This window comes from Bacillus rossius, chromosome 5, assembly GCF_032445375.1.
Source record: "Bacillus rossius redtenbacheri isolate Brsri chromosome 5, Brsri_v3, whole genome shotgun sequence".
Taxonomy (NCBI): domain Eukaryota; kingdom Metazoa; phylum Arthropoda; class Insecta; order Phasmatodea; family Bacillidae; genus Bacillus; species Bacillus rossius.
The window spans coordinates 82,415,634-82,443,444 of NC_086333.1; the positions used below are offsets into that span (position 1 = coordinate 82,415,634).

The following is a 27,811-nucleotide window of genomic DNA, read 5'->3' on the forward strand; positions in this document are numbered from 1 at the left end:
TTATTATTTTTTTTGCAAACCTTTAAAAATAATTTTTTATCCTTGGCTTGTGGTTGAAACCATAGCATAGAAAACTTTGTGTACCATTTTCATGTATGTTTTTACTACTTAGAAGCAAAAAAAAAATTATTTCGGGGAATTTAAATGTAATGGTTAGATAAAGGTCTATTCTCTCTTGCTTACAATACTGTGCTGTGAATATTAAATGGTTTTTTTATTATTATTTTTATTTTAAAAAAAAGCATGATGTAAGAAACATACTTCTGTACAGGCTTTGTTCCTGTGTAAACAGTTTTGTCATAAAATTAATGAACAATCACAGACAAACCTTTTGGTTGGGTTCTATTGAAATATTACATGGTTTGTTCAGTGAAAAATGAGACCTAGGGAAGCCAAGGAATTATATTTAGTTATTTACTAAAACTTACTTTGGACAAACAGTTTTGAATTGGATCTGGGTAGACAAAGGTTGATAGATCTCACAGTGCGTGAATGCGTCTTTCCTCTTTTGAGCACCAGAAGACCACTGACTTTCTGTTGTTCGAAATGACTGCCAGTGTATAGTAGGGCCGCGACGTCTTGGCGGGTCGACTCCCTAGAGCTCAGCGACCTTGTAATCGACACGTCCCGCCTTGTCTGCCCCGCAGATAGCAACGGCCTGGAAGTCTCCATGCCGTTCCGAAAACATTGGTCGAGAACAATCTCACGTACGGTGCAACACAGCGCAGATCTTAATGATACAGAGATGCGATAATGCTTTACGGTAATTTATTATTTAAAGGTAGTGCACCATTTGCTCGACTGGGCAGCTTAGTTAAACATAGTTAAACATAGCTATACAATTCTTTAAAGTTAAGAACTAAATTTGTAATTGTGGGTTGCTGTAGGAAACACAATTAATTAAGACTTGCATGTAACTCCCTCGCTGATGCTTACTTTTCCATTTGGTTTGGCTGAAATGTGAAGACGATCGACATGACACTTTCACGCACTTCAAGAACCTTACCACTTTTATGCACACGGGTTGGTATTTTTTCCATAACAGCACTCTGAAAGAACCATTTTAGTAATTTCGAGGGGTCCGAAAACCATATTTATAACAAACCATCCTCGCGTATTTTATAGTCTCCTGTTGTTGTGCTTGCTTTATAAACAAGAGAGGCTCCAGGAAGGAAACCCTGCCTAGAACCAACGCTTAAAACTATCAGCCTGTGCGCTGCATTTCCTGTTGCCATTACCTACACCTTCGTCACCTTTCTTTTGCCAACATTTCTGAAAGGTTAAATTAGTGTCAACCCAGGATTCATCCATGTCAAATATATTCTTCCCAGTCTCCCTGCACTGTTTCATCTGAGTCAGCTACCGCTATCGCCAAGCAACAACGTCAGATCTTTCGAGAAGAAGCATTCGCTTATTTTGGCTTCTTCTCCACACAAAACCCATTTCTTTGAGTATTTTACGCAGCGATGTCTTTCCCTAACTCCATCCGAATTTTTTCTTTCAAAACTGGCAGTAGTTTCCTTGTCGTTTTTTTACTGCATAAAATTCGTGGCTAGTGTCTCTGATCACTCTTCTATCAAAGTCATCAACTGACAACAAACGTTTCCCAGTTTTTTTTTTTGGTTTGAAATGAATAATTAAACATGAGAGGCTGTTTAACGGTCAAATAAAGGAGTGATATATATATGTAAATATAAACATATAAATTGTAAATAAATAATGTATTAATATAATATACATTAATATATATCATAAAATCATATATATCATAAAATATATAATGCAATATATAGGATGTATATAATGTAATATAATATTATGTAATATAATGCAATATAATGTGTAGCAATATCGGCTACACTTGTAGATAAAAAATATTCTAACAAGCTGTGCAGAAAGTTTGGAAAATTGCCAAATGCAAAACAAACAAACCGCGGGTGAAATTACGGGGAATGCGTTGAAAAACTTATAATGTTGTTGTTTGTTTTTTATTTGGCGTCTCTCTGTTGTGTTTTCGGATGCGCGAAACTGATCTTTGGCTTATACCTGTATATCGCGCAGCTCTTTCGGTTGCATTTGTTAGAGGTACTAGCAGACATATGTTGGCAGCTTCTTCATCACAACACTGGATTACACTACTTCTAATTTCCCTCTCCCCACTATGTATTACTTTATTGTATCTTGAACGTCCTGCGTCGGGCTCCATTGTTCACTTCAGACTGAGAGCGTGGCGCCTGATGTTTTTGCTATGAACCGCATAGCGGCTGATGTGCGCGCGCAGCTGCTTCCCCTCTCATTTACTCTTCCCCGCTTCCCCGCAAAACGACACGCCAAGACGTCGCGGCCCTACAGTAAGTATCCCGTCAATAGTGCAGTAATGGTAATGAATTGACTGAAATTTGTTTGCAGCACCTTTTATGTGTGTGTGTGTGTGTGTGTGTGTGTGTGTGTGTGTTGGTTTGTTTGTTTGTTTGTGTGTGTGTGTAAACATATAGTGTATAACATACAGATGAAGTGTTTTGAGACTGTTTTGCCAACAAAAATTATGAGGCAATGAAAGAGAGAGCGATACTCTCACACAAAAAAAATCTTTTGAATTAACAATATTATGGCTTCAACTTCTGGAGAGTTTCAATTAGAATTTATCACAGCTACAATTCAATAAAAGAACAAACTTCAAGAGCACTTGAATTTACAACTGAATTCCCTAATGGGTCAACATTTCAGACTTGCCAGCAGATGCTGACTAGCTGCAACGACTCCAATGGCAAAATGCAATAATAATAATATTGTGTAATTTCGATACATGGGATGGTTAATGCAGTGGAAAAATACTAATTGTGACAAGCCTGTGTAATAACATAATAAAGCAAAAATTGTCACTGTTGACCAATTTGGCAAAAACATGCATGTCCCTAGAATATCTCCGACTCCCCTGGAGGTGATATCGGATGTACCATGCTGCGGTGTCAATTTACAATCGGACCTGCATTTGCTATCACAGTGCACAAAGTGCAGGGCCAAATTTTGAGTTGGTTGGCGTGGACCTAAAACATTGGTTGTAATGCGTGGTTGTATGTGGCATTTTCTAGTCAAGAGGAAAAGGTTAAGACAAATTTCGTAAAGTTTTGCATGTAAATAAAAATTTAAAATAGTTTGCAAAATGTGTTCATTTTTAGATACATGTAATAGAAATAATCTTTAATGTAAAGGTACATATTTTTGACTATATATTAACTTGATGAGAATTCGGAGAGAACAGACTAGCTTAAGCCTGTTGTTACCCATGTATCCGCACTAACAACCTACAAGTTTTGTTCCGTAGTTTTAATGCTTTGTTTTACGACATGAACTCCTAAGTGCTGCATAATTTAAAAGGCAAGGCAATTAAAACTGATCTCCCCATCTTTGTGTAACAAATTGCTGGTCAATAAGCTCCAGCTGCTATGGTGCTTGGGCAGACAACCTCTTATGCCCTCTTGATCCTTCCCCCCTTTTCTTCACGCCTCGCAAGCCCGTGAGTCTTATCCGAGAGTTAGCAAAACAAGTCATCTTGTGTATCTATCTTAACTTCTTTGCGCCTGCATAATTTCCTCATAAAATGGCACCCAACAATTTTTAAAATTGCATTTTGGGTGAGCAAGACGGTGCTTCTTCCAAGCCCTAGACCACGTGACTTTTGTGTTTCATGTGAAGTTACAAATTTATTTTTCTCATTTTCATTACCGACTGTCTCATTTGCAGTTTTTGCTGGAAACTTTAAGGTAATACTGCATCGATGCTGTTGTGCCATTTACATTATGTTTACATCATTGTGCAGGATGAAACTTTTGTCTGCTTTCGTATTGCAAAAATAAATATATATATATATGTGTGTTAGTCGTTTATTATAAATTCACACACTGATTTATTTTTCCTCTGACGATGATAGTTTTAATGCTGTTTGGGTGACGTAGCAGTAACAACACTGGGGGTTTGAACTGTGCCCGTCACAGCGGGTGCGGTGAACTATGCCCTGTACGTGGCGAGGTCAAGGACCACGCCGACCTGCTCCAGACGCTCCTGGTACTCCTCCTGGAGGCTGGCGATGATCTCCCGCATCCGCCGGCGGTCCCCCGTGGAGGACTCCTGTGCACGGATCCTCAGGTGGCGCGCACCTGCGGTCCCAGTTGGCGGTCTGCACTCTACAGCACTCGTTCCACACGTGTACCCGTGCAGGCAAATTAATAAAAACAAAGATCCGCTATGAAAAATTGATCGGGTAAATATTGAAAACCTAGAAGAGCAAGGAAATTTCCCAAAATGTTTGACATTTGAGAATGTTGAGTGATCGATCTTGCAATTCAAATTGTGAAAGCATCGTGCGTTGTTATGCACCATCAAATTTAAAAATATTTTACCCCGTGTTATGCAGCGACATAAGTTTTTGTACAATTCACGTTGGATCGTAAGTCAGAACTCGAGCAAAATAGGCCAGAAGGCCAGGGTTTGGAATCGTGGTCGGCTTGGGAATTTTTTCAGTTCTGGGTTCAGGACCAGTTACTGTGTTGTCTCTTCGCCTCCACACTACGGAGTGGCCCCAGTAGCGACGACTAGGGCACCTCCCAGCCCTCGGGCCGATCAACCAATCGTCGATGGTGGTTGCGGAACCGACGAGGTAAGCTACTCACAGCGTGGAGCGGTCGCCAGAATGCTGCAAATGCCCTCTATGGTCCGCGTGTCCTGGACGAGGCCAGTGAACTCCAGGCTCTCCAGCCGCGGGAACAAGTCGAACATCTCGGCCAACATGGAGTCCAGGTCCTCCCTGCTGCGGTGCAGGTGGATGTAGATGCTCTCTGGAAGGACACACCAGATAACTAGGACAGATCCGGAGAACTAGAAGGAAGGACACACCCCGAGAACTAGGACATCCGGAGATCTAGAAGGAAGGACACATTCGGAGAACTAGGACAGATCCGGAGATCTAGAAGGAATGACTCATTCAGAGAACAAGGACATCCGGAGAACTATGGCACATCCAGAGAACTAGGACATCCGGAGAACTAGGACATCCGGAGAACTAGGACATCCGGAGAACTAGGACATCCGGAGAACTAGGACATCCGGAGAACTAGGACATCCGGAGAACTAGGACATCCGGAGAACTAGGACATCCGGAGAACTAGGACATCCGGAGAACTAGAAGGAAGGACACATTAAGAGAACTAGGACATCCAGCGAACTAGGACTCATTCAGAGAACTAGGACATCCGGAGATCTAGAAGGGACACATTCATTTCGGTCATCGTAAAAGATCAAGTATACACCAGTTTTTACGTCTAATCATAAGCTGTAAAACTAAAATGGTTTCATAAAATAAGGTCCAGTAGTTTTTGCTTGATGCTCAAACAGAGGAACACACAATTCCGTGGTTTTATTATTGTATCTCCAGCTTCCGCCATCCTAGTGAGATAAAGTATACGCCAGTTTATAAGTCAGATCGTAAGCTTTTAAACACAAAAAAGGTTCAACAAAATTGGTCCAGTAGGTTTTGCATCAACCACGACCAAACAAACAGACAAGTGACAGTTTTGAAAGAGTGTAGATGGATAGAGAAGCGTGTTGTGGAGCTGGTGAGACTCTGACCTAGTTGGCGGCCGTGCGTGTGAGCGAGCCTGCGCAGGGTCACGTGGAAGTCCCAGGGCGCGCGCCGCCATGCCTGGAGCCCTGACGAGACGCTGAAGTGGCGCAGCGGCATGAACGGACTCAGGAACCGCTTCGTCCTCTTGTCCTCGGCCACGCCCTCTGCGGCAGCATGGAGCAGCCCTCAGCCCTCGATGTGTGGCTCCGACCTCAGCTTCGGCCATCCGTATCTCGGTTGTCATTATTTCTCCCCAATCGCTCCAGGAAAATGCTAGGATCATCTGAATTCTAAGTTTTTTTTTAAATTTATGTCGATGAAAGTCTACAATGTATTGTAATTAACACACTAAAATTACTTATTACTGCTCATGATTAATGATTGATGCTCTCCGAAAAATCGGTCAAAAAATATCCCCATGATGAAATTGTCATGACTACTACAATTCAATATGAGCACCTAAGACACGTTGTATTTCTTGTGGTTTTGACTGCTGGAAGAAAACTCACGGTTGGAAAGAAAAAAAATGAATGAATCTTGTATATAATCTTCTACTTGTCCTGAGGCTATTTTGAAATTTATTGTGCACAATTTAAGCATAACTTAATCTGAAGATTGCTACTGCAATATCATCCGAAAGTCTGGGATTATTTTTATCAACTTTGGAAGTTCTAAAATCCATAAGCCTGGCTAATTAAGACGATCTCCTTGAAAACCAGCGAATTTTGTGACGAATCGAATATTGCCTGAGGAGGCACTGAAGGGCGATCCCTCCCGATGAAGAGCTGACGCGATGGTTACGTACTTGCCTCGTTGATAGTATCCGAAAAAAGAAGCAAGGGTGTGTATAGCACTCCGACCAGAAAAGCTACCGTGAGTGGAGGATTATAGACTTATAGGGATACTGGGTGCATCAGAGTGATCATCTGGAAATTTGTGCAACCCAACTGTGGTAACAGCTTTGGGGTCTCATGGTTGGGTAGTTTCAATATCTGCCCGAGTCTCATGATTGGGTAGTTTCAATTCCTGTCCGGGTCTCTTGGTTGGGTAGTTTCAATATCTGCCCGGGTCTCATGGTTGGGTAGTTTCAATATCTGCACGAATCTCATGATTGGGTAGTTTCAATATCTGCCCGAATCTCATGATTGGGTAGTTTCAATTCCTGCCTTGGGTCTCATGGTTGGTTGTTTCAATTCCTTCCCGGGTCTCATGGCTGGGTAGTTTCAATATATGCCCAGGTCTCATAATTGGGTAGTTTCAATTCCCACCCATGCCTGGTGGGGGACCAAAGCGGTGAACTCTGTCTACCAGCATGGGCGTATAGCAAGTGTGCAGCTGTGGAGCTGAATGCTCTCCAAGAAGAGATGCGTGGAGATCTCACCGATGACGATGCAGACCGAGAGCTGCGGCTGCAGGGCCGCCGCCAGCCTCCAGACGCCGTCCGGCACGGCGGGGGACTCCAGCTCGCGCTCCAGGCACAGCAGCTGGAGGAAGCTCAGGCTGGCGGGCCGCCTGGACACCAGCCACACCAGCACCTCGGAGCTCAGCTGCCCGTGGTCCAGGGCGAGGAAGCGCAGTGCCGAGAAGGCACTCAGGGCCTGCTCGTAGTCCCCGCGGCACGCCATCTTCGAGCGGAATGCCGGGGCACCTGCACGGGCCGTGGGAACACCTGGCAGATCGTGTAATGAATATGGATATTGAGTAATTTCAGACCTTTGCGAACTGCATACACGTCTCTGTGTAGGAATAACATAGGTTTTCGTTATTTTGGCAACCATACAATTTGAGCCCAAGTATTGAGGCATATTCCATGCTTGTAACACACGATTCTTGATATTTTGTGTTTGTATGTATATTTTTTCTATGGAATATAAGATGAATTAATAACTTTTAAAGCAGTTTTAGTGTATAAGTTGAATAATTGTTATGCAATAGTCGTTTTTTGGAAGGGGGGAGGGAATGGCCTGTTTCCCTTTTCAGTATGTAATCGATGATTCTGATTGGTGTAGCGAACATGTTAAGTGTTTGTAAGAGCACTGTAGAAAATACTGTGTGGCCTAGCCCACATACTACTACCTCTGTATTCACTCTTATGTGGAAATATTCTTCTTCAAATAGCTGTGGCTTGTACTTATGGTTCTTAAAAATGGAATTAGAGCAACTTGACTAAGTAGCCAATTTTTTCCTCTGCATTTATTTTTGTTCACCTGTGTATAACCGATTAGACTTAGCTAAGTCTTAGAAAGTGTTCCTATCTCCATAGTTAGGAGTGTGTAGGTACCTCATCTGTAAACCTTTTATCTGGAGGTGCTTTATCTTTATGCTTCAGCTGCTCAATTATTTGAAATTTGTTGCAAGTTAATTTGTCCATGATTGTAAACTAATGGCTAGAGTCCAAAAGATCAAGAATATATGACTTTCCTTAGAAGACTAAACCTGATTAAAATAAATTAATGAAGAGTCCAACTATTATTGTTTACAACTTTAAGCTATCAAGTTATTAAAATATTTTAAAATATGTAGTACCTTATAATCTGAGACAAGCAAAAATTGTTTCAATTTATTTTTGATGTAGGTAGAACTAAACTGCAAGATAATTCCTCCTTTTTTTCTCTAGAGTTCTGGATTAATGTTAGCTATGATGTAATACAGTCATCTTCTAGCACTTCTTCATCACATACATTGGGATACAAGGATTAGGTTGGGTTTAACATCTCAAATATTTGCTCATAAAAACTTAAAAATATATACGATGATGTCTTCATTTTTACAGCATATTCCGAACGAATGGAAATGGCATCTCTGTGATGTTGAGTGATGATACATTCAGGCCAGCGGGCCTTTAGTCAGAGGATCGCTGGTCGTTCGTTTGTACCCATCCTCGGGCATGACTTACTGCTCTGTAAACCACTTTAATCCTGGAGGTCCACTCATCTGGGTGGCTGTGATGTGAGAAGCCACACTCGGGAGTTGTCTCCTAGCCGAGGACACCCGGGGAGGGGAGGATTGCGGCGCACCTCTGAACGGCTCCGGCGTGGAGTCCTCGAGCAGAGGGTTCTGGCCGGCGGCGAAGGCCCCCTGCAGGTGGAGCTGCTGCAGCGTGTGTGCCGAGCTGACCGCCAGAGCGCGCAGCAGTCGCGTGCCCTCGCCGCGGTCCAGCCTGCAGTTCTCCAGAGACACGGCGGTCAGCCCATATTGGAACCTGCGCAGCGGTGTGATGGCACAGTCCTGTTTGCCTACCGGAGGGAAGATATTGGTTGCTGAATGGAATAGGGGTTGATTGGTATCGATGCTGGAATGGGTGGCCTCAACCTCTTGACACAGCTCTTCTCCAACGCCTCCAGACCGCGAAAACGGCATATCCGTTTCCCTCGCTATATGGGGGCCACGCCATTTTCCTGTCGGACTCTTCCCTTCAAGGGAGTTTATGCCGGCCCGCAAGGGTATAGGGAGTGCATGTAACAAATCGGCGAAATGCAAGCTTTGATTTGGATTTACTCCTTCTTGGTGCTGATGTGGAATGAAATGGTGCAAAGATGCTGTTGATCAAGCGATGAGTGACTTGACACAATATATCTTCTCTGCAGAACAGGCGGGACATGAACAGTAAATGATAGTGCGATGCAGTGGACATACCATGCACTGGGTGGGTGTAAATTCTAGATAGTTTTGTTTGAATCGGACACGCCTTGCTACTCGGGCACACCCTGTGTAATTCAGAAAAATTACTTACTGGAGCAGTCCGGGGCTTGCCATTGGGATGTCGCCATGGCCACTGCGGACCCTCGAGGCCGATGCCAGACTGGGGCCACTAACCTTTAGTGTGGAAATTATTGCTAGTTGTTGATATTGTGTAAAAGGATACTGGGGCTGTGAATAGCGTGTTGAATTTATTATTGATGACTCGCCCATGGCATGTGCTTAGGCGAAGGTAAAGTGAATGATGGAAGTTGTTTTGAATTTACCATGTATTAACTTGGTGTTTACACATTTTTGTGTGACTATAAATCACGGCGACTCCCTCCGCCCCAACCACGCATGACTCCAGCTGACCAATCCTGGCGGCGGAATGCAGTTGGGTCGGTGGGCTTGCTTGATGTGAGCCTCTCTGCCCTTTTTCTTGTCAAAGCATACTGACAATGCTCCATAAGTCAGTACCACTTTGGCCATCAGGTCAGAAGCTTGCTCTCTTTGGCTGATGCCTCGCCTTATATTCGCTACCTTAAAACCTAGTCATTATGGTTACTATGGGTCTGATATCTTATTGTTAGCTCTCAGTCCGAGCTTTTTTCTGTTTCCTCGATTCTAAAATTGGCGGGTGTTCAAAATAATCGGAAGGCCGCAAGGTGAATGTTTAACTAACCTATTTATACCTCTGGGAGACTCACCAAGAATTTGGCTTCCGGGCAGTCCAGATATAAACTTTCACTTCGTTGCATCCCAAACCATTAGTTCGCCATTCGGTCCAAGTTCTTCGTTAAAGTATTTTACCATTTTATCGTGTAGTCTTGTGCAACATGCAAGCATGCAACTGTTTCAAAATTTGATATTATATCTTGTTATCAAGTGTTCCCATTTCAAATATTTTATGTTAATATGGATCTGAAAAGGATTGTGAGTACTGCAGTTGAAAATCATGACATCAAATAATTCAGACATTTGCTTTGGAACATGTGCTAATTTATGGTTTCAAAATTTTCGCTATAGTTCATTCATATTATTTTTTGAAAACTGTTTGTAACGAACAACTTTTGGTATTAAAGTTAACATAAATTTACAATTTGAACTAAAAAGAACTTAAAATTCCGTCTTGGGAGGGGATGTCAGCCCTACCCCCTCTCCCCCATCACCGGACCCAGCTATACGAGTTTTTGAAGTGGCTAGCGATCGAATGGTCCGAGGTGGTATGGAATATCTCCCAGTTTAATGAGGAGTCCGAAAATGTTTAAATAATAGCTTTTTATAAGGCGAATATAACACATTCTGGCATCATGTAAACATTATTTAATTAACAAGTAGCACTAAAATTATTTAAGAAAAATTAAATTTTCACAAAAAAATACTGAATTAAGGTTATATGTAGTAGAATTTTTTTGTTATCACTCCAGTCTTTTGTTTTAGTTTTTGGTTTATGGTGAAGGAGGCCCCTCCTTTAGGAGCGCCTCTGGAGCCTCGCTGGAGAATTCGATGTGTTGCCAGCCGGATATTAGGAAAATATACAGATGTAGCATAAGATCCGATCTAGACGAGCGAGGTGAACCATATTGAGAAGTAGGCAGCCGTTTGTTTGCAAATGTATCAGCATATCATTGCATTTGTATTTTGAAGATTCTTTTGGGACTTATAATATATATAAACATATTAAGCAGCAATATATTGATCTTAATTTTCTGCCGATCAGCTTAACTACAGTCGTTAATGAAAGCAGACTAGAACAGCTGATACAAATATAGACGAAAGTTCGCCATACCGGTAAATGATGACCCGGGTGGGGGAGGGGGAACTGCGCCGCACTGACTGACCACCATACTTATGGAGGGGGTTGGTGGGGCAGACAAACTAATAATAATAATAATAATAATAAAAATAGTGCGTGGAGTCCCTCCGCGCGGAAGAAGTGAAACTTCACTGTTTACTTCGCTGCATAGCAAGAATACCACGCGCATGTGCTTGGGATCTACCGACTCTCTTTCTCTCTCCTACTTTCTACCTTTGTGTATCTTTCTTTCTTTCTCCCTCTTGCATTGGAATATTGGACGCTACTCTTTGCTAACGCTCGCGCTGGCTTGTAACCGGTATACTACGCACATGCATTCGAGTGCCACGCATTCACTCTCGCATGGTCTCTTTCTATTCCCCCTCCCCAGGAGCGTTGAACGTTTAACGCAACCGTGCTTTCTCCATGGTAGTGTTAAACGTTTAACGCAACCTGGTTGGAAGTCGAATTAGAAGTTTCACTTCAATAAACAGGGCAAAAGCCACAAAAAAGAATAGGAACTAAAATCTATCCCCTAGGCAGGAGGTGAAGGTCCAGTGGACCAGGTACTCCAAAGCAAACTGCAAAGGGTCTCTGGAAGGCACTCAACAGGGGGGAACTGCTTCACGGCTGGTCAGTGCTGCTGGCAGGCGTGGTAGGGGGTACCTGAGCACCTGCTCCAGCCCGCGGACTAGCGCTGACCGGCTCGCCGGCGCCAAGTGGCCAGCCTTGACCAGCAGGTCGTCGAGCACGAGGCGGGAGAAGCAGGCGCCTCGGGCGGTCCAGGCGCGCACGGTGGTCAGCAGGGCCGCCGCGACCTGCCTCTGGTAGCCGTCCCCATGTCGCCCGGACACCCCGCGCAGGTGCCACTGCAGGCGGCCGTGTCTGGTCGGCAGGGCGAGGCTGGCGTGCGGGCTCGGGAACACCAGGCACTCGCAGTGCGACCTCAGCACCCAGTGTCCCCGGGGTTCGCTGCCGACAACCACCAGCCGCCTGCTAGCTGTCGTCCTCGAGAGAAGACACTTGCTGCTGGTGCGTCGAAACAACCGTGGTGCAGAAACACGCAAGTGGGGCATTTGTAACAAAACAATCACTCGGCAATAAAGGTTAGGGTGGAAGGAAGAGGTTACCGAGAAAATGAAAACAACAGCTGGAGGAACAATTCAATGAAACCTGAGCAAGTTTATCCAGTAAACAATGGAGGGGAAGATAACCGGAGGTGTTTCAAATTTGATGAATTGTGCCATATTGCGAGAAACTGTAGGAAATTGAAATGTGTTCGTTGTGGGGGCATGGACTACAGGACAAGCGAGTGTACAGCTTGTCCGGGTCTCTAGCCATAACCAAAGAGCGACTGTCTTCGTACTGATGTCCTGTGCTTTAATGCAGCGTCTTCACCGCACGCCTCACCACCCCCCCTTCTTTGTCCCCACGACCCTATCAGCGCGACCCCCGGTCAGGCTGACCGAGTGACTGAGGCCCAGGAACACGCGGCCTGCTACAGCGATGGCGACGAGCACAACCTTCAGGGAGCAATGCTCTCTGGGACACATCCAGTCACCAGAGGACCTGTGATCCTCGAGTGTGCTGCTGTCACCCCCCCCCCCCCCCCCCTTTTTCACTGTGTCTGTCTGACTGTCACTGAGACGGGGTTCCCTACTCACTTGCTCTTGGCTGCAGAGATAGTTGCTGTTTCATCTGTACTGTTTGCTGGCAGGTTGCTACTGTCTGGTTAACCCCCGACACACATTCAGCTGTTCGCTGGACAGCTGTATGGCATAGATTATGAGTTATTGACTGTATATAAAATGTTTGTACATATTGCAGCTACTTAAGTGCTGAAATCGCTGTTGAAACTAAGCAGCAATTTGTTTCGTGTCTTGATCACAATATTTGTGATGGGTGAACGCACTTCCCTGTTTCTTGTGGCGTGTTTCACGTTTTGCTAAAATTGATTATTTGGCTGGGTGTACAACACGCAGTGCTTGGGTTACCACGAGCCCACCATGGTGGCAACGACAGTGACAGAGTGATCAGATAGTCACCTTGCAGTCATGGCGTCCAGGTGTCGGTGTGCACTGCCGCGGCGAGTGTGCAGATATGCCGAGAGAGGCGCTGAAAGCCAATTGGAGAGTGGTCGAGGTCACACTTCAGAGACAGAAAGATTTGGGCTCGGGTAGCCAGGGAAACATCTCCTGAGGTTCGTCACACTGTTGCAACGTCGCGATTGTTCTCGGTGTTCTGTGTTTGGAAAACGCCGTTAAGTTATGGTGTTAGGCCGAAGTTTACGAGGACACGACGTCCAAGATCATTGTGAGTGCCAAGCTAATTGCACACCAGCAGAACAATGTCGTGGAGAGAAAAGTGCGTAGGGACAAATAAAGGCCAGGGTAATATGTTGTTTGATAATTCAGGTTGAATTATAATTGCTGATAATATAATGCGTATGTAAATGTCGGTTTAATTAAAATATGTGTACATATTTTATGTACACATGAACATCATTACATTACAATCATATATCTACATTCTTTACAGTGTTAGAGAAAATCTGAGGTAGGTGTAAAACATATTACCAGGATATGAAGATAATGTTTGGACTGTTTTGAATGACTATGTGTGTTAGCAATTCTTTAAGGTAATCCAGACTAATTTCATACACTGTTCATAAAAACATGAAGGAAGGGAAGAATTGATTTTGGCAAAGAAAATAAATCTCTAAAGCATTCAAATCCATGTTATGTTCTATGACATCCGTTAAAGTTGTGAAGACATTCCCATAATTTACAACCAAAGTGTTAACAGTTGCCTTAGAATTAAAATCAATAAGAGAGTCTATTAGCAAACAATGAATATGATTATTTGAGTTTGTAGTCTGTCATGAAATTATGGGATTCATTTTCAATTGTTATATAATATTTATTTATTTGAAATTTAAGCAAATACAGAAGCCACTTGACCACTGAAAATTGAGTAATATCTTGAGTTACATAATGTTTGAAATTAAATTATATGAAAATGTGTATGGTTTGTGACTTGAAAATTCACTGTTATCATTTTGTTGACAAAAGCTCATAAACAACTTCACCTGAAATGCCAAGACAATTGTCGGACTTAGAATGAAGCACATGAGCTGCTAACGACTTGTTCGCTTCATGTTGTTCGAGCTTGCTTGCTTCTTGAGACAGCTCAGCTTCTAGCCTCTTTCGACGTTTATAACAGACCGACCTCCAACTAATCTTCCTAAATACGAACTCAACACTTGCTACTTCATTTCAAAATGTCCCTTCCTTGGATAGTGAAACGTTGTAGATTGTTTCAGTGGTTCGTCATCTTTCTGTAGGAAGACCTGGAAGACATTCAACTTGGACAGCTGGACAGCTTCCAGCACGAGCACACGTCGGTACGAACTGACTACTGACACTGTGCTGGCGCTGTCTTCACACTGGCGGTGTGCCCCTAGCTCGTCTTCTCGTGTTTGGTGTCGTGGTAGGCCTGGAACACAGATCAGTCCTGATCAGCCAAGCGCTGCAAGAAAGTTGCAGCCTCACTTACAGCGCTTCGTCGACGAAGCTACGATAACTCGCCTACTCTCTCAAGATACCAGAGGCAAAGTTACGTTTTTATTTGCGAATCTCAGTGTTTACAATAATTATTGTTTTGATTATGATCTACTCTTAGTAAATACAAATATTTAAATGTCAATATTTAAAAAAACGCTAAACTCGTTTACCCTTATTTCCCCAGATTTTTTTTTCACCCACTTGTTTCCAACGCTCAACATAGTAAAAGGGTAACGATTCATTTCCTGTTTAAGGGAGCGAAGCTATTCCGTATTCCAGAAAGGTATACTTTGTTGTCACAGAAGAGCAGTAAACAAGGAATCAAATATTATTTTTTTTCCTAGCCTAAGTTAATCTAAGTGTTTAAGGGGAGGGTCCAGGTTAAAAGGAGGATCTAAGTGTGTCTCAGGCCGAAGCCTATACACTCTACCATGCGGGGTATTTCCCATGCAGAACAAAGGCGCGTTCATCATGTGCTATTTGGGGTTTATTGGCCAGCCATGGCAGCGATTGGCACCATGGCTGACGCCCCTTTGATAGTCTGAGGCCTTACTTAAGGCGCTCGAGTTTAAAGTCGGAGATCGCAGAAGGGAGTACCAACTAAATGCAGTGAGAAGTACGGTCCCTAGGCAAAAAAGAATGACCTGGATAATAATTGAAAACATCACTGCCTGTTTACTATTTAATATTTCCGCTTGGCATCGGCTTGGTACATTGAAATACAGAACCATTTACACAAATCTGCAGAAGATCTAGATCTCGCATTAAAGAAAAGGACATCTAAAGTAATCACATATTATAAACACTATATTACGGGTAATTATACAAATATTTAGAAAGCATTAGTTTTTCCCTAACAGGTCCGTTGATTACAATCCTGGATGACGTAATTGTCTATAACTGTTGTTTAGGCACAATTCCCAACGTTTTGGTCAAACCGGACTCTCGCTTCGACGTAATTATGCGAGTCTCACATCCCGCACCACAGCAATGTGTTAAGTCTGGCTTGCAGTTTACGTAAATTCTCACGTAGCGTAAAAAGGAGAAGTAGAGTTTATTTCGCCACATTACGATTCAAGAAACTAGCAAGATAATGAATTTGAGTTTATGATCAGTCAAGTCTCTCTGCTCATTGTTTTTCCTTGAAAAACCAACCCGGTGTCCGGCTGTTAATAGCGGTTGCGTCGAGGCTTACTTGTAGTTGCGCAGCATGATGGACGATAACCCGGGCTGGGCACTCGTCGATGCGTAGGTGAAAGGAACAGCCTTTCCATTTTAGCAGCGGCGCAACACGCCTGCACCCGCGAGCCGAAGTCGACTCCACCAGCCGCCAGCACCGTCCCCCTGCCGCTCGCCAGCCGCAGACCGTCGCAGGTTAACGCGTCACCATGACGTCATAAGGCTCAGCGCCGCGCGGTGTTGGCTCGCGGAAACACACACAAGCGCAGCGCCGCGAATGTCAGTAATGCTTTTGTTTTAATCAATCTTCAGGACGAAAATGAACCAAGTGCCAAACAATCTATCATAACATATGATATAAATAATTACCAAATTAAAAGGACGTTAAAACAAACAAATAATAAAAGTGAAGTTAATGGAGGCGTGGCAAACGCCTCAATATCCCCCCCTTAAAAAAAACTAAATTTAACACCTAAAACAAAAAAAAATTTAGGTAGCTTCAAGCCACTATAAGGCGAGAAAACGGGGAAGCACTCAAAACACGCCATTCAAGCAACAGACCTCAAAGAAAAGCAAGAAGAAAAAAGCACACAGTGAGAAAAAACACGCGAAGAAAAACACATGAGAAAGACAAAGTAAAACAATAATTAAGACCAAACAAGGCTTTGTGCCACTTTCCCGTTTACTCGTTAACAAACAACAACATACTTCAAAAAAAATCTCTATTCACATGACTAAAAAGGGCAAAAACAATCATTTACTTTGATCGGGTGTGAACCTCTTAAGATGACTAATATGCGCCTTACGTGTCTCAAAACTTTTGTCCACACGCTGCAAAAGAACGGTTACTCCCCCTAAATGCCTTATCACCTTGTAAGGCCCCTGGTAAGAAAACTCTAATTTAGCGGTTTTGTGCAGCGCTTTGTTACTGATGGGAAAACTTTTGCAGAGCACCCAGTCTCCCACCTTAAAAGGATTTTCCAAGCGCCCCTTATTATATTGTTTCGCAACCTTATTCTGAGCATTCTGGAGATTTTTTATAGCTTCTACCCATTTACCTTCTAATAACCGTGGACTACTGATCGCCCATAATTCCTCTCCTATACCCCAAACATTTAAAAGAGGGTGTGGTATTTTCCGCCCCAGAAATAATTCGGCGGGAGTGAAATGAGTGGCGTCATGTTTAGCCATGTTAAATCCTAAACTCAGCATATCCAAATTTTCATCCCACTGGCGATGGTCTTGATGATGATAAATAGTAAGTGCAATCTTGATATTTTTATTCACTCTTTCCACCAGGTTAGGGCAAGGATAATGCGGGCTGGTGTTAATGTGGCAAATTCCCCAACGAAAACACATGTTCCCAAATATTTGACTATTGAAATAGGCCGCATTGTCAGAAACCACATTCTCAGGTGCTCCAAAAATTTGCCATATTCTTTGCGTAAGAGCCTTGACAATTCTTGCCGCTTTCATGTCAGATAAAGGTAAAAAAAATTAAATTTAGTGAAACCATCCACAATAATCAAAAGACAATTATTTCCCTCTCGAGATCGAGGCAAAGGACCAAAAATATCTATGAAAACCTTCTCCCAGGGACGCGTGGGCAGAGAAACGGAGTATTTACCCAATTTCGAATTTACGGTTTGTTTACTTAACAGGCAACTTTCACACGTGTTAACATGATTTTGCACATCTCTTTTCATATCCGCCCAATAGACTTCATCTCTCAATTTATGATATGTCTTGTCCACTCCTCCATGACCCCCAAACGCACTATCGTGATAATATTTTAGCACCATAGGCCTTAAGAGCTTAGGAATATAAAGTCTTTTCTCTTTCCCACTTTGTTGATAATATAATCTGTGCTTCACTAACACGAAATTCTTATTCTTGCCCTGCAGTAAATCTCGCATTATATTTTGCCCTTCCAAATCTTGTTCTAACACCTCCTCTACTTTGTTGAATAGTTCTGGCTCCACAGTAAAACGCCCACACCTGATTACTTCACTCTCGTCTTCCAAATCCTGTTCACCGCCTTCCTCCTCAAACATCCGCGAAAGGGCATCCGCGACCACATTGTCCTTTCCCTTTACATGAATTATTTTGAACCGAAACCGAGTGAGCCTCATTACCCACCGCCCTATTTTCCCTAGTTGTCTCGGATGCGAAAACAACCAGGTCAAAGCCTGATTGTCCATGTAAAGGTCAAATTCGTCATGCTCTAGATAAGTGTCAAAACGTTCCAAAGCATACACGCAACCAAGGGCTTCCTTTTCATATGTGCTATAACCTTTTTCATGTCTATTAAGTGTTCTTCCAGCAAACATAATGGGTTGTAGACCCTTGCCAAAATCTTGCAAGAGAACCGCGCCTAACGCGACACTCGAAGCGTCAACCTGCACTACAAATCGCCTCTGGAAATCTGGTAACGCTAACACCGGTGGGTGGGAAATGGCTTTTTTCAAACCGAGAAAAGCGGCCTCCTCTACCTCACCCCAATTAAAAATAACCCCTTTTTTTCTTAAATTATTTAAAGGGTAGCACAAATCCGCATAGTTCTCAATAAAGCGGCTAAAATAGCCCATCATGCCCAAAAATCTCATGATGCCTTTAACATTACGAGGTCTCGCGAAATTTACAATGGCCTCAATTTTGTCAGGGTCCATTACAATTTTTCCTTCCCCAACAATGAAACCCAGGAACCGAATTTTCTTTCTGGCCCAACAAACTTTTTCAGGATTGACTGTTAACCCTGCACCTCGTAATTTTTGCAAAACCCCTTCCACATGTTCCAAGTGTTCCTCGAAAGAATTAGAAAATATACAGATGTCATCCAGAAAACTAAGGACATTTTTAAATTGATATTCTTTCAGAATGTAAGATAAGATACGCGATAAGCATTGTGAGCCAAAATTTACCCCGAAAGGCACTCTTTTCCATTGGTACTGTCCCCACGGGGTAACAAAAGCCGTGAACTTCTTGCTACTCTCCTCCAAAATGCATTGGTGAAAAGCAGCATTAAGGTCTAACACCGTAAAATATTTCGCTTGCCCCAAATATTGCAGCACAGTTTCCACCTTGGGCAGCGGGAAACCATCTAGTTTTATGCGATCATTCAAGATTCGGTAGTCCAAGACTAAGCGATACTTCCCCGGTGTTTTTTTTTTTACTAAAAAGGCGGGTGAAGCGTACTCTGAACTCGCTTCTTCTATAACATTTTGCTTAAGTAAATCATCTATGATTTCCCGAAAAACTAGCATTTTGGGAGGTGCACATTGATAGGGCACACACCTCACCGGACGTTGATCAATTAATTCAATCCGGTACGGCATCAATTCACATTTTCCCACCTTTTCCGTAATTACATCGGGATAACGAAAACAAATATCCCTGATTTCGTCCTTTTGTTTTTCTGTTAAGTGTTCCTCCACCCCCTTTAAACCTCCGCAACAAACTTCAAATTTATTCTTGGGTGCCTCAAGACTAATTTTGACTTTTTTATCAAACGCGAAGCATAACCTCCTATTCTTACAATCCACTATAGCTCCCGTGCCCTTTAAGAAATCCCATCCTAAAATCAATTCTTCGAGTAGTCCAGGCATTACCCAAAAATCACGTGTCCAGGCAAAATTTCCTATTTTAAAATGCAAACGTACTTTCAAGGAGATTTTCCGGCTTTTCCCGTCAGCCAAATGTACCTCAAACCCTGGCTCCGTTTTTAAATTTTTTTTTTAGTTCGGGATGTCTCGTTATTAACCTACTCAAAAACGCCTGCTGTACAAATGAATTGCTAGCCCCGGTATCAATTAAACCCGAGACTATCTCCTCATAAAAACTTACCCTGACACACATATTACTTCTAGCTTTCAATACCGCCAGACGATGCTTATTTTCAAAACGAAACCCGCTAACCCTTTTTTTTGTAAACAATTGCGAGACAAATGCCCCCACTTGCCACAAAACCCACACACTCGTCTAACGTTATTCCCCTGACCTTTACTCTGCTTCTTCTCTGCGCATTTAGCGATGAGATGCCTCTCACTGCCACATGCATAGCACTTCTTTCTAATGTTATATTTATTACTTTGATCATATGCTGAAATTTCGGACTTTACACCCACCTTATCAACTTCACTGCACCTATCCACTCTCGTGACATTCAAGTCCGCTTCCCCATTTATCCCCACGCTACTTTCACCCTCTTTTAAAATGTTTGATTTTTCCTCCTCTTCGCATAAATCGGAAACCCAACACACATTATCCACCTCCACCGCCCAAGTACTAATATCGAACAAGCTGGTGGGCCTCTCCACAAAGCTACACTCCCTCCTAATGTGGGGATGCAAGTTTTCTAAGACTAACCGTATCCACTCCATTTCCCTCATTTGGACATTAAGGGCCGAACCATGGTCCAAAATGTCATGTACATAACTCAAAGTTTTTTCCCCTTTTCTTTGAAAACGACGGGTTTTCTCTATTATAAGTTCCTCTCTAACTCTACAAGGACATAAATTTTCCCATAACGCCTCCTTGCAATCAACCCAGGACATATGACTCTTATAACGCGCAATGAGTATATCGTAAGCTAAGCCTGTGCAACGCGAAGCAACAGCTAAAATTAAATCGCTCTCATTGGAAAAATAATTTGCGTTAGCTAGCTTGTCTACGGCCATGCAAAACTTTAATATATCCTCTACATTTGCTGACTGCAGTTTCGGAACATTTTCTAATGATCGCAAAGCAAACTTATTTTTTAGAAAATTTGTACTAAGCGAGCCAGACCCACTCGCTTCTACCTGTTCCGTTTGCCACGAAACTCTTTCTCCTTTCAAATGCGCCACAAACTTCTGTCTTAAAACATCTATGCTTTCGTCCGCACTGTGCTCGACTGACGCAGCTCTTAAATTAGTCATTATCTCCTCTTTATGTAATTTATATATCCAAGCCAATGCCATACTGGTGATATAAAAAATCAATAAGTATCTTAAACACCGAAAACTACCGCGTCTGCGACTCTGACTAGCAGAGTTGCGCAGTTTTGAGGCCTTACTTAAGGCGCTCGAGTTTAAAGTCGGAGATCGCAGAAGGGAGTACCAACTAAATGCAGTGAGAAGTACGGTCCCTAGGCAAAAAAGAATGACCTGGATAATAACTGAAAACATCACTGCCTGTTTACTATTTAATATTTCCGCTTGGCATCGGCTTGGTACATTGAAATACAGAACCATTTACACAAATCTGCAGAAGATCTAGATCTCGCATTAAAGAAAAGGACATCTAAAGTAATCACATATTATAAACACTATATTACGGGTAATTATACAAATATTTAGAAAGCATTAGTTTTTCCCTAACAGGTCCGTTGATTACAATCCTGGATGACGTAATTGTCTATAACTGTTGTTTAGGCACAATTCCCAACGTTTTGGTCAAACCGGACTCTCGCTTCGACGTAATTATGCGAGTCTCACATCCCGCACCACAGCAATGTGTTAAGTCTGGCTTGCAGTTTACGTAAATTCTCACGTAGCGTAAAAAGGAGAAGTAGAGTTTATTTCGCCACATTACGATTCAAGAAACTAGCAAGATAATGAATTTGAGTTTATGATCAGTCAAGTCTCTCTGCTCATTGTTTTTCCTTGAAAAACCAACCCGGTGTCCGGCTGTTAATAGCGGTTGCGTCGAGGCTTACTTGTAGTTGCGCAGCATGATGGACGATAACCCGGGCTGGGCACTCGTCGATGCGTAGGTGAAAGGAACAGCCTTTCCATTTTAGCAGCGGCGCAACACGCCTGCACCCGCGAGCCGAAGTCGACTCCACCAGCCGCCAGCACCGTCCCCCTGCCGCTCGCCAGCCGCAGACCGTCGCAGGTTAACGCGTCACCATGACGTCATAAGGCTCAGCGCCGCGCGGTGTTGGCTCGCGGAAACACACACAAGCGCAGCACCGCGAATGTCAGTAATGCTTTTGTTTTAATCAATCTTCAGGACGAAAATGAACCAAGTGCCAAACAATCTATCATAACATATGATATAAATAATTACCAAATTAAAAGGACGTTAAAACAAACAAATAATAAAAGTGAAGTTAATGGAGGCGTGGCAAACGCCTCAAGTCTAGCCTAAAAGCTAACCAAAGTGACCCAGGTAAAACCTGCATAGACACAGGAAAACCCTGGGCCGGATCATGTAGGGATCAATCAGTCATGCAATAAAGCAAGAAAATAACTACTGGAACAGGGAGGAATAGGTCCAGGTAAGAATAGTTGGGCGGGGAAGAAAGATTCAACCATGCAGGGGTTGGACTTGTCAGGTATCCGTGGTTAGTTCCAGTAACTGTGGGAGGATGTTGTAACGGTGGTCCCAATGGAGGATGTTGCAACGGTGGTCCCAATGGAGGATGTTGCAACGGTGGTCCCAGTGGATAATGTTGCAACGGTGGTCCCAGTGGAGGATGTTGCAACGGTGGTCCCAGTGGAGGATGTTGCAACGGTGGTCCCAGTGGAGGATGTTGCAACGGTGGTCCCAGTGGAGGATGTTGCAACGGTGGTCCCAGTGGAGGATGTTCCAACGGTGGTCCCAGTAGAGGATGTTGCAACGGTAGTCCCAATGGAGGATGTCGCAACGGACGAGGATCCGAGGATGAGCTGGTGGTTGGGCGACGGAAGGATTGGCGCAGAACAGGATGTGGAGTTGCTCACCTTCTCGGCCATCTTGAGCAGGGTGTCGGCCATGTTCCTGCCCGTCTCCTGCACCATGCGCCACAGGAAGCCGGACTTGTTCTGCAGCAACGTGTGGGGCTGGTCGAACTCCTGGGGACAGAGCACAGGTCACTGTGACGCCTGCCCGGGTCCGAGCGGCGAGGGACAGGCAGCTTTACGTCATTCACCTCTCCGTGCTTTACCGTCAACTGACTATTCACTGGAATATAAGCTTTTCGGAAACTTTCCAACTTTACATGCATTGCACGTGACTGGATATTTTTTGCCACAGTTTTATCATAGGCTAGGACATCTCCAGAGCGTGGTACTATCCTTGAATCGGTACCAAACTCATTAAAAAAAAAAGAGTCTTTAGTCATATCAGAAAAGGAAACTTTCTGGTTGCTACGCACTGCCTATAATTGTAATTTAATCATGTCTGACTTAGGAGTGCAATAAGAGACTTTTAAGCTTAAGTCTCATAAAGTATATTCCAGATAATTATTTCATTGAATATTATTTTAATTTTTTATTACAGAAAAATATTTATATATCATATATAATGTTTTGCATAAACGTTATTAATAGCAGCATTAAGGAGTAATTAAAAACAAATTTAAGTGCTGCAGTGCCTTTAAGTTTTCGAAACTAAGCCATATTTTGTTTTAGGTATCACATACCAATAAGACCCTAATTTATGTTCAAGTAATTGAAAAGTTTTCTATCGTTTTGAAAGCATCTGGTAGGATAACTAAAGCAGTAATTAATATAAAATGATAAAAACCTGATGGTATGGCCTCGGGGGCACCCACTGACTGTTAAGGCCCCCGCCCACCCGGGCACACTCACGGTGTGCAGAGCTTCAGAAACAACCACGCGACTTGAAAACTGCTCGAGACATCAGCGTGGTGTCTGTTTACGAGAATGATTTAATAATGTGCTGAGGGCAGATGAGTGGTTTTGTTTCCCGCATATCGTTTTTGAACTTAATTTTTTGTAAGGGTGAAAATGGCTAATACGCGTGTTTTCAGAATACTCTTTAGGCATGAAGTACCCGATGTAGATTCTTGAAAGTACTCAAGGAACTGAAATTCCCCGCCACAAACCATTCTGGGCGACCGTCCGAGTAGAGGTCCTCTGCCCCAACTAACACGCTCCTACATACCATGCATAGCACAGCGGTTCCAGAAACACACCATAAACATACTGCGACGAACACACCCACTGTGCTGGAGCAGATGGTCTTAGACAGCCAAGTGACCAACGGTCACTAGAACATAGTGGCTACCGCTCAGTGGCGACATCGCCCAAGAAGCGTGTTTAGTCTAGAGATGTAAGAGACTGTAAAATCCATACAAAAACGAAACAATTAATAACGATTCACTCGCAAACGACTCGATTGGCAGCAGGCGTGCACGATGGCACGACTTACCGCCATGATGGTTGAACAACAGCTGTTGCTTCGTTGCCGGAAGCTGTAGGGCTACCTACCTTGGCAGGCAGCCAACTTGAAAGACTTGGCACTGCTAGCAAGCAGCGCAGGAAGTTCGAAATCCAAACGTATCTAACACTCTACACTAAATTAACACACAATATTTACAAGTCCAAGGACTCACCACGACCCTGCCGGCATCCATGACGAGGATGCGGTGGCTGTCCATGACGGTGAGCAGGCGATGGGCGATGGTGAGCACGGTGCAGCCGGCGAACTTGCGCCGCACCGTCTCCTGGATCAGCGCGTCGGTTCTGCACACAGACTCTCACAGTTCTGTCACGCCCAGCTCCCGGCTCGCTGGCCGACAGTGGACACAGTGTTCATGCCATTACTTCACTGTACATCTCTCGGCTCGAATACAGCAAGTGTTTGATTAGTCGTGGCTTAAATCCATTCAAGATGACACCTCAACAGCTTATTTTGAACATTTACATGAAACCACTGCTTTTGTGGACTTTTTGGGAGACGATATTTTCATGAAAAAAAAAGTATTCTTATAAATAACTTTACTTTTCTTTAGGGGTGAAAAAGATCATTATCTCAAACAAATGAAAATTATTTAAAAGCAGACAGTAGGAAAATGTTTCTAACCCCTCCCACCCTCAAAATTAAGTTATACGCATGCTCCCGCTTTGCCCCTGCTTTTTGACAATAGTCACATCCAAATTTCTATTAAATTGGGAACATGGTGGACGTTGCCGAGTGCCATTTGAATCCTACACTAATCCACCTTAGTGTTTCAACCCTCACACTTCTCTGATGAGCGGTAAACCCATATTATCATTTATCAGGCACACTTAAGACACAAGGCCAGCCAGTCAGGTTACGTACCGAGGGTCGATGTTGGCGGTTGCCTCGTCCATGACCAGTATCTTGTTGTTCCTGATGATGGCCCGGGCCAAACACACGAGCTGCCGCTGGCCCACGCTGAAGTTGGCGCCTCCCTCCAGCATCCTGTGGCTGAGACCAGCCGCCAGCTCAGCCACTACACCCTTCAACTCCACCTGAGACACCAGCACACACCTCGTTGTGAGTCTCCACCTGAGACACCAACATGCTCCCTCCTGGCGTGTCTCCACCTGAGACACCAACATGCTCCCTCCTGGTGAGTCTCCACCTGAGACACCACATGAGACACCAGCATGCACCCTCCTGGCGTGTCTCTACCTGAGACACCACATGAGACACCAGCATGCGCCCTCCTGGTGAGTCTCCACCTGAGACACCACCTGAGACACCAACATGCTCCCTCCTGGCATGTCTCTACCTGAGACACCAACATGCTCCCTCCTGGTGTGTCTCCACCTGAGACACCAACATGCTCCCTCCTGGCATGTCTCTACCTGAGACACCAACATGCTCCCTCCTGGTGTGTCTCCACCTGAGACACCAACATGCTCCCTCCTGGTGTGTCTCCACCTGAGACACCAGCACACACCTCGTTGTGAGTCTCCACCTGAGACACCAACATGCTCCCTCCTGAGGTCAGGGTTATTCATTAACCTTTTTGGAGAGTTTGTGAATTTTCATCTGTAATAACTTTTTGTTTCTTCTGTAAAATAGTCGGGATGATCATGACAGTGACACTTGAAAAAGGGCACTTTGATTTGTGGTAGCGAGTTTGGCTACCAGCTTGCTGTGGCTGCTATGGACACATGTCCCATTAACGCCAACCCGCAGCACTGCAGTAGGTGGGTAGTCGATTTGGAATAACATCTTTGATCCGGTGTCATGCGCGATAAGGAGTTGTTTAAGGAATTCCAAAGATTCGGTAAATAACCTTGTTCGCCTGTTTGCACATGTGAAGACTCCCGGCACTTGGTGCGAAGTGCAGTGCCTCCACAGAAGGCTGGAGAGACGCGGCACTGGATTGGCCAGTCTCGGACCAATGCACCTCCTTGTGGTCGCCAAACCAAACAAGGTCCACTACTTTACTCCAGTGAGTTTCAAGAGAGTTGAAAATAAATATATCTGAACTTCATTCATTGTATGAGGAAAAAATCATGATGGAACTAAATAAAATGTATGTCAAAAATACAAATTACAGCAAAATAGAAACGGACTGTCATTGACTTAATGGAGTCCCTGGGAAAAGATAAGGAAACCAAATATAGCTTTCCAGTTTGGCAAAGTATGGATGTATACAGTGAGTAAACTTCCCAACAGATAGAACAAACATTGATAATTAAATATGATAATGATGGTAATTATTGTGGTCATGATGGTGGCAAAGATGGTATGGTGATGTTGGTGATTGTGACGATAGTGAAGATTATATGGTGGTGATGATGGTGATGATGACTGTAGTAGTGTTATTGGCAATGATAGTATGATGGTGCGGTGATGAGGGCATAGATATTATGATGGTGGTGATTGTAATGATAATGGTGATAGTGATGTTTATATGGTGATGATTGTGATGATTATTGTGGTAGTGGTAACGGCATAGATGGCATGATTATAGTGGTGATGGCATAAATGACATGATGATGGTGGTAATAGTGATGATTGTATGGTAGTGGTGATGGCATAGATGGCATGATGATGGTGGTGATAGTGATGATTGTACGGTGGTGGCGGTGGTGGAACCGCGGGGAGTCAGCACGCACCTCCTCCAGCGCGTTCCAGATGACGTCGTCGGAGAACTGGTCGAAGGGGTCGAGGTTCTTGCGCAGCGACCCGGAGAACAGCACCGGCTCCTGGGGGATGATGGACAGCTTGCTGCGCAGGTCGTGCAGGCCGATCACGCCGGTGTCCAGGCCGTCTATGAGCACCTCGCCCTCCACCCGAGTCAGCCGGAACAGCGCCGCGATGAGGGAGGACTTGCCGGCGCCCGTCCGGCCCACGATGCCCACCTGTGCGCAAGTTCCGTCCCCTGCTGCATGGTAGCTCGCTCATATGGCCTCCAGGTCACATGTTAGTATATGCATATAGGTATTAGCTTTTCTCTAGATTTGATGAGAGGCCAGTTTTGGTAACTTTTGAAAATTTTCGGGTATATTTTTGGTTCAGATGATCCTACTAGCGACTTTTACTGTGTTAGTTTTTTAAGTAATGTCCGAAACAATTAAAGGCGAAGAATTTATTACAGTTCTTTGGTTTAATGATAAAAGTTAAATCAGTGTAGCCAAGTGTACCACGCAAGATGATGAACTGTTTCGAGGGAACGCCACGTGGCAGTGCTGTGGTGCGCGCGCCGACCACGAGGGATCATTTGTCACTGTTAGTGTCGAACGAGACAGCACTGCCGGAATGGGTCATGACACCCGAACAGCTAGCGAACTTTGGAAGTGTTTTTTTTTCCTTTGGTGGTGGCATAACTTGGATCTCTCCCTTCAAACGCCTAGTAATTTTTGGGGGAGACGTTTGGTATTGTCTTATTGGGGGACATTGTGTTCCTTTGGAACACTTTTCTTTTAGCTTATTCCTTGGACCTTTTGGGACAATATGGATGTCTAAAGGGTCAGAAGTTATGGCGATCCCTGTTAGTTGACGCCTAAAAAAAAAGGACGAAGGTTAAGTCTTCGCCAAACTAACCTTTGTGCTTTTTCGGCTTTAAAAATAATTATGTTTTTCAAGAGAAACTAGTAAAAGGACACATGCGGGCGAAGGCTGTCATACAAGGTATTTTTGTTGCTGTGTTGAGCTTCGATCGAAGAACTTTGATTTCTTTGCTAGCCTTATGGAAGATTATTTATTTGTTTCTTACAGCTCTTATAGTTTTTTTTCCATCGCAACCGGATCCCATGTCTGCTGCTGTGACGTCTGTTTATA

General features: G+C 43.8%; 2 protein-coding genes across 2 annotated transcripts in view; both read right to left on the reverse strand.

Annotated features, from left to right (window-relative positions):
• Nucleotides 1-3,868: 3,868 nt before the first annotated feature.
• LOC134532396 (uncharacterized) lies at nucleotides 3,869-13,308 on the reverse strand. The gene is made up of 7 exons (XM_063368836.1): nucleotides 13,142-13,308; nucleotides 11,763-12,068; nucleotides 8,638-8,822; nucleotides 7,002-7,268; nucleotides 5,626-5,784; nucleotides 4,671-4,835; nucleotides 3,869-4,157 (listed from the first exon to the last, which is right to left on the reverse strand). The coding sequence occupies exons 1-7, from the start codon at nucleotides 13,150-13,152 to the stop codon at nucleotides 4,009-4,011; spliced, it is 1,242 nt and encodes a 413-aa protein (XP_063224906.1). The 5' UTR covers nucleotides 13,153-13,308; the 3' UTR covers nucleotides 3,869-4,008.
• A 229-nt stretch (nucleotides 13,309-13,537) lies between these two features.
• LOC134532125 (ATP-binding cassette sub-family C member 4-like) overlaps nucleotides 13,538-27,811 on the reverse strand; it is a 38,638-nt gene continuing 24,364 nt past the window's right edge. Inside the window, exons 22-26 of the mRNA XM_063368445.1 lie at nucleotides 26,647-26,892; nucleotides 24,869-25,041; nucleotides 24,159-24,288; nucleotides 22,543-22,653; nucleotides 13,538-14,591 (exon numbers count right to left, since the gene is read on the reverse strand). Coding sequence (XP_063224515.1) covers nucleotides 14,556-14,591; nucleotides 22,543-22,653; nucleotides 24,159-24,288; nucleotides 24,869-25,041; nucleotides 26,647-26,892 — 696 coding nt within the window. The 3' untranslated portion in view covers nucleotides 13,538-14,555. The remainder of the gene's footprint in view (nucleotides 14,592-22,542; nucleotides 22,654-24,158; nucleotides 24,289-24,868; nucleotides 25,042-26,646; nucleotides 26,893-27,811) is intronic.

Excerpts from the sequence above, each read along its gene's own strand:
- LOC134532396 (XM_063368836.1), bottom strand. Across the intron at positions 4,836-5,625 it reads CACGCACGGCCGCCAACTAG|AGAGCATCTACATCCACCTG; the intron begins GTCAGAGTCTCA and ends GTGTCCTTCCAG. Across the intron at positions 4,158-4,670 it reads TCTGGCGACCGCTCCACGCT|GTGCGCGCCACCTGAGGATC; the intron begins GTGAGTAGCTTA and ends CTGGGACCGCAG.